We start from the raw sequence: 6,062 nt of genomic DNA on the forward strand, positions 1-6,062 counted from the left end.
GCTAGGGAGATAGCTCAGTAGAATAAGCACTTGGCTGGCAAGTGTAAGGTACTGAGTTCAATACCTGATACCGAAAAAAAAAAATTCAATCATCTTATAAAAAAAAAAAGTTTGGGGAGATGGCTCAGTGGAATAAGTGCTTCCCCGGCAAGCACAAGGGCCTGAGTTCAATCCCCAGTTCTGCCAAAAAAAAAAGATATATTATGTACAGGTATAAATTCCTTATGACAAATGCAATCATTATGTATATCTAAATTGTACAAATAAACTTAATAAAAAATAAAAATGGAAATATGTGTATTTCATTTCATATATATGTGTGTGTGTGTGTGTGTGTGTGTATGTGTATATACATATAAACAGGCCTAGAAGCACAAACAATTTATTAAACTCACATGGTTAATTACTGGAATAATCAACAATATTAAATCTGGGATATTGCCCTTAATAACAGTGGACTGTAATTGATTATTAGTTATTACTCATCTATATAGCATTTTAGGAAGATTTTAACTCAATTTCTTTAGGATATTATACTTTCTTTTGATTTTTTTTTTCCCCCGTGGAAACGGCTTTATTTCAGGAGCTGAAGAACAATGCATGAAAGCTGCATGACCCAGGGCTACAAGGAGACGTGAGGCTTCGGGAGAGGGCTGCCGCGCAGGTGTCTCCCCTGGAACTGCAGAGCATTCCAGCAATGCGAGAGGCTCCAAAGCTTCTCAGTGGCATCTCTTTCTGCCACTTCACTACGTACAGGGGAGACCGCCTCTGCCAGGCCATCTCTTCTGCGGTGTGACTTGCAGCCATCTGCTCCCTGCAGAGTGCCCACAGAGCAGACGCATCTTCACTGCTGTGATGCGGCGCACGTGGAGGGCACCATTCACTTTAGCCAGATCCACTTGTCACCCACCTCGGCGTTGTACCCTGGGGCGTATCTGCGTCCTGGCAGCTCTCTGAATTTGTGGAAGACCCGGTCAGTTTGGTGAGCTCCAACTGTAATTTCTGGGAGATACACAGGGATAGTAGTGAAATTCAGCACTTCCAACTTATCTTGAACCAGCATCCGCATTTTTTGAAGGTTATGGTCATCCTGCTTCAGCCAGGGTCCTTTGTCATACTTGAGGTATTCAATGTCCTCTACCACCTTTACTGCATCTCGGATGTCCCTTGCACTGTATATCAAAACCTCACATTTCTCACTCATCTCAGGGAGAAAGGTCTTCTTGTAGGCATTCTCGATGTCCTGGAGATAGGCAGAGGTGGCCTTCATTTCATGTGGGTCGCCCTTCTCCTGGATTCGCAGCTGGACCTCCGGCACAGGTATATCAATGTGCACCACCACACGGGGGGGCAGGTACTCAGGGGCGGTGAGTTTCTTCACCTCATTATAGTGGTCCACACACTGCTTCCGAATGTAGCCCTGGTTATACATTGCCTCCAGGAAGACAAAATCGCTGTAGATGGAGCGCTCCAAGACCACACCTTGTCCTGTGCTCAGCAGGTGCTCCAGGGCATCTGCATACTGCACCAGGCGATTGCAATACAGCCAAGACTGCAAGCGGTAGCTGTTGCCATCATTGCTGTGCGGGTTATCATAAAACTTCTCCAGACTACAACTGCCAGTGAGCTCCTCATCCAAGGGTTTCCCATCTCCTGAGACGCTGGTTATGTAATGGACCCCTGCTTCTGGAAAGTGCTTCAGGCCTAGACTCTCTGCTATTGTTTTTGCGACCCTGCCCTTCCCAGTACATAAGTTGCCGTCTACAGTTATCACTTTGCTTCCTTTTGTCAGTTTTCTGGATGCCTTGTCACCAAGAAGGTTCGCCAAAGCCCCATATTGCAGCTTGGTCTGTAAGCTGGTATGAATTCGTCCCACGCGCCAGGCACCAGCCACGAGGCCGCCCACAGACGCGCAGGCCGGCGCCAGGGTCAGGAGCCTCAAGGCCATGGCTGCGCCATCCGCTCAGCCTCAAGGACCCGAGGGGACGCGCCGCCATGACGTCACATCTTGATTTTTTTTTTTTTTTTTTGAGACAGGGTCTTACTATGTAGTTCAGGCTGGCCTTGAACATATTATGTACCCCAGAATGGCCTTGAATTTGAGTCATCTGCATTTGAAAATAGGATATTTTTGACTAGAAAAATTCAAAGTCGCCCAATGTTTAATCTGTGGCAAGAGTACTGCTAGCTACTTTCAGCCAGTTTTACAGTGAACATAGGGACAAAATGCATAGCTGAATAATTTGAAGTATTTTCCTGATGGAGGGAAAGAAAACATCTGCAAAACTGGGGCAAAGGAGAGCAAGGTTATTGAAAAGATTACCATTAAAAATAAGCCAAGTACTTTGTGTCATGACAGTAGAAAAGATGGTGAACAGGCATCTCAGACATTAGAAAGACTCTGCCCTTCCCAGGCTCAAGGGAGCAAAAGGATAAGGCTTTCTTTTGAAAGAGAGCCTCAGGGTATCCCACTCATTCAGAGCACAGATGGAAATATCTCCTGAACTCAGCTACAGCAGCACTCAGAAGCTTCTGCAGCCATGATCCAAGGACACTTGGCTACTGCTTAAGTTGGCAGTGAACCTTGCCATCATCCACGTGGCACTGGTTTTACTAATGTACAGAATGCAGGAGTTGTATGGCAAAGGAGCTCAGATTTCACAGAAAGCCAAGTGGTGAGCCCCGGAGAGGACACTGTGAAGCTATGAGAATGAAATTAAAAGTAAAGGGAAGACTTCAGGAAGTTGGAGATACCAGGAATGTGGAATGTCTGGGGAAGAAATCTCCAGGCTGTGAGCAGAACCACCCCAGGGAAAATGCCATGGGCTCTAGACTTCAGTAGACTTCAAGTTTAAGATACACACACACACACACACACACACACGCTTTAATCAAGTAAAAGTTGATTATTCATCTTTCATCATTCATCCATTCGCTGCAATAAAATTTTGATAAGGATCCATTATATCAAAATACCTAAACTAGTTCCAGAAATTACAGATTGTTATGGTTTGTGTCTTGTTGTCCCTCCAAAGCCTCATGTAGTCATGGGGCAGGGACTTCTAGAATTTGAGATTAATTTATGATCCACTGGGATTATGGGTTTTAGTACTGCTGGGATTATCGGTACGAGTGCTACCCCCAGCCTAGGGGTGGGTAGCCTGAATGTAGCATAAGAGACCTAGAGGGACAGACTTCCTCTCTGGTGCCATTGTTGCTGTTCCACAGCCACGAACTGCTGCCTTCTGCCATGTGCCAGGCTGCCTTGGAGCCAGCTGAGTACGCACTGCAACCTCCAGTAAGTGTGAGCTAAATAATCCTTTCCTTTCCTTCATTTTGAGTGCTGGGTATTTGTCCCAGCAATAAGAGGAGTAACTGAGACAGATTTAAACAAACAAATAAAAAACTTGCAACTAGATTATATAGACAATAGTGGCAGGACTTGAAAATATTCACATCTCTTTCTTGACTCTCAGAACAAACTAAAATCATTCAGTGAGAGCATCCATACAAAAAACATTAAATATAATTTTGGAAGTGCTAGGCTGAAATAATTAGATACCAGAAAGACAAGGAGTAAGCAATGAAAGAGAAAAGCATATAATATGTGTGGATGATAAAGCTATTTTTCTGGAAAACAAAATAAGAGGATCTAATATGCTAAGTGGATACAAAACTAAAAGTGAAAAAACCACAAATGTTTGATATAAAAGTAACTGTCCATTAAAAAGTATAATGGATAAAAAAATTCCTTTCCAACTACAGAATGAAATGTAAGTGTATGAATCCATAGAAAAATATACAAAGTATGCTGAAATATATGAGAAAATTTGAATAAGTAGAAAGCTCTTTCCTTGGAAAAGAAAAATAAAATAAGGGCCTTCTGAAATTAGCTTATAGATTTAACATGTGCACAATTACAGTGCTCTGCTTCTCTCTGAATCAGTGTCTTCATGTATAAAATAACAGTTAAAAATAGCAATAGTAAACCTACATTACAGAGTTACTATGAAAATTAATGTTTGCAAGGACTTCCTGCCTTGTAAGCTCTAAGAGATAGACTGATGATAGCTAGATAGTTAAATAGAAAGAATATCAGTGGATTTTTATAGTGGGGATGAGGAGTGAGAAAATTCCTAGCTTATATGAGAAATAAACTTGTAAGAAATAATCCAGAAAATTGCAAAGTCTGAGCTGCAATAATTAAATGTTTGAAGGTAGCAAAGGTTCAGTAAACCAAATGAAGAATTCAGAAATAAATACTAATATCTATGGAAATTTGGTATATGGCAAATATCATTTCAAGTCAGTGAGGAAATATGGATTTCTTTTTTTTTACTGTAAACTATTTTTACTTTTACAGTTACCTTAACACATGTACAGTAAGTACAAATGTAGACATGTGAACTATTTCCATGATTTGTTCCCACCTATGAATGTTCACAATGTGAGGTCCCTTCCTATCTGAAAGTTCACAACTCGGATGTTTGTAAGTCAGAGACTTACTGTAGGCTTCCTAGCAGCTGGCTGTCACTATTTCTTTTCTCTGTGAGTACACAGCATGGGCTGTCATATTCTCCCAGGAAACCCAGCCTAACACCCATGAGCAGTATACACACACGCTTCCTGGCTGCCCTCAGATCCTGTAGATAGTCAGACATTAGTTACAAACAATCCCCAAGCTTTATTACACAGGTTGTGACCCCCTCCCCAAAGGCACTTCATAGGTAACAGCAACAACAGGACCCAAGCTGAAGCCTCATGGCCCTTAGAAGCTCTGGGCAGAAGGACAAAGGGTCTTGTTGAGGCAAGTCTGGCAGCGAGGATGGACGGGCAGGCAGATCTGCTGGCCAAAGCCCACCAATAGCCCGTTGACCTCACTCCATAGCTCCCTGGGCAGCCACTCTTCTAGGGCAATGCGGGTCTCCTCAGGGGATCTGGTCATTCTCTTGGTCCACCTCAGTCGATTAGCAATTCTGTGCACGTGTGTGTCCACTGCTATGCCTGACACAATACCCCAGGCCACAGCCATAGCTAAGTGTGCCATCTTGGGCCCGACGCCTGGCAGTGCCACCAGCTCTGACAGAGAGGCTGGGATGTCCCCATTGTAGTGCTGCTGCAGAATGGCACTCGTCTGCTTGATGAACTTTACTTTGGTCCTCCAGAATCCCACAGGGTAGATGAGCTTGCCTAGCGTGTTGTCATCTGTCTGCAGGATGCTGTCTACTGTCAGACCCCGGGCCCGAAGTCGCTGCATGGCGCCTGCTGTCACCTGGTCTTTGGTCTGGCTGGAAAGCATCAGAGCTAGCAGCACCTGGTATCTTCGTACCTTGGGTGGGGCACTGGAGTCATAGCAGTGCTCAGCCCCTAGTTGGTCCACAGGCGCAACCTTCCTGCTTCTCATGGTGCGGATATTGGCTAGCTCCTGCTTCCAGTCCCGTGGCTCCCAAACTGTCACCTCAAGGGGGTCAGTCCCCTCATTTTTCTCACCATCTGAGGCCTCATAGGCCACGTGCAGTTTCTGCACCTTCTGCTGTCGTTTCACAGGCCTGTGTTTTTTTCTTCCTTCTGCAGCCACCTCTCGGTTCCCAGGCGGCGGGGGCTCTTCCCCATTTCCCAGCGACCCAAAGCCAGTTGCTCAGCTCTGGCTGCGAGTCACCATCCTCACCGCCGCTTTCATGTCTGGTGCGGCCTGGATTTCTTAACATATGAGATTATAACATGAGCGTGACTGTTAGTAATAATTAAGCTGCAAGTCCCCTGGAATAGGAATAGCTCAGCAGCAACTCCTAAGCTTCCCTGAAGAAAGGGTCGAAGTCAGATGTTTCTTTGTTTAGAAAGATTCAAGCTTCCAACCAAATACTCCCCCACATGCTCATTGAATAATCAGTGAAAAATAGCACAGAACAAATAGTCAGTACATAACTGCCTCTGTGAATGTGATGAAGTCTCACGTGAGCCAAGTTTATGGTGTTTTAACCACTAGTTTGCATAAGAGATAGATATGAAGCAGACTTGTTGGCACCGCTGAGAAAAGACTCCTTTACCCTTATGAAGACTGT

At 44.4% G+C, this 6,062-nt stretch overlaps 1 protein-coding gene and 1 pseudogene across 2 annotated transcripts; both read right to left on the bottom strand.

Moving 5' to 3' along the window:
* Positions 1-560: 560 nt before the first annotated feature.
* LOC101584107 (NADH dehydrogenase [ubiquinone] 1 alpha subcomplex subunit 10, mitochondrial-like) lies at positions 561-1,988 on the bottom strand. 2 transcript variants are annotated; one of them, XM_023703318.1, is made up of 2 exons: positions 1,058-1,988; positions 886-951 (listed from the first exon to the last, which is right to left on the bottom strand). In XM_023703318.1, exons 1-2 carry the CDS (start codon positions 1,946-1,948, stop codon positions 886-888), a joined length of 957 nt encoding a protein of 318 aa, XP_023559086.1. In that variant the 5' UTR covers positions 1,949-1,988. The 2 variants fall into 2 exon arrangements, with proteins under 2 accessions (XP_004643334.1, XP_023559086.1); XM_004643277.2 differs by having other exon boundaries at positions 561-1,988.
* A 2,431-nt stretch (positions 1,989-4,419) lies between these two features.
* On the bottom strand, positions 4,420-5,680 carry LOC101562546 (annotated as a pseudogene).
* Positions 5,681-6,062: the final 382 nt, after the last annotated feature.

The sequence above is a fragment of the Octodon degus genome, unplaced genomic scaffold (assembly GCF_000260255.1).
Source record: "Octodon degus isolate 3935 unplaced genomic scaffold, OctDeg1.0 scaffold00169, whole genome shotgun sequence".
Taxonomy (NCBI): Eukaryota; Metazoa; Chordata; class Mammalia; order Rodentia; family Octodontidae; genus Octodon; species Octodon degus.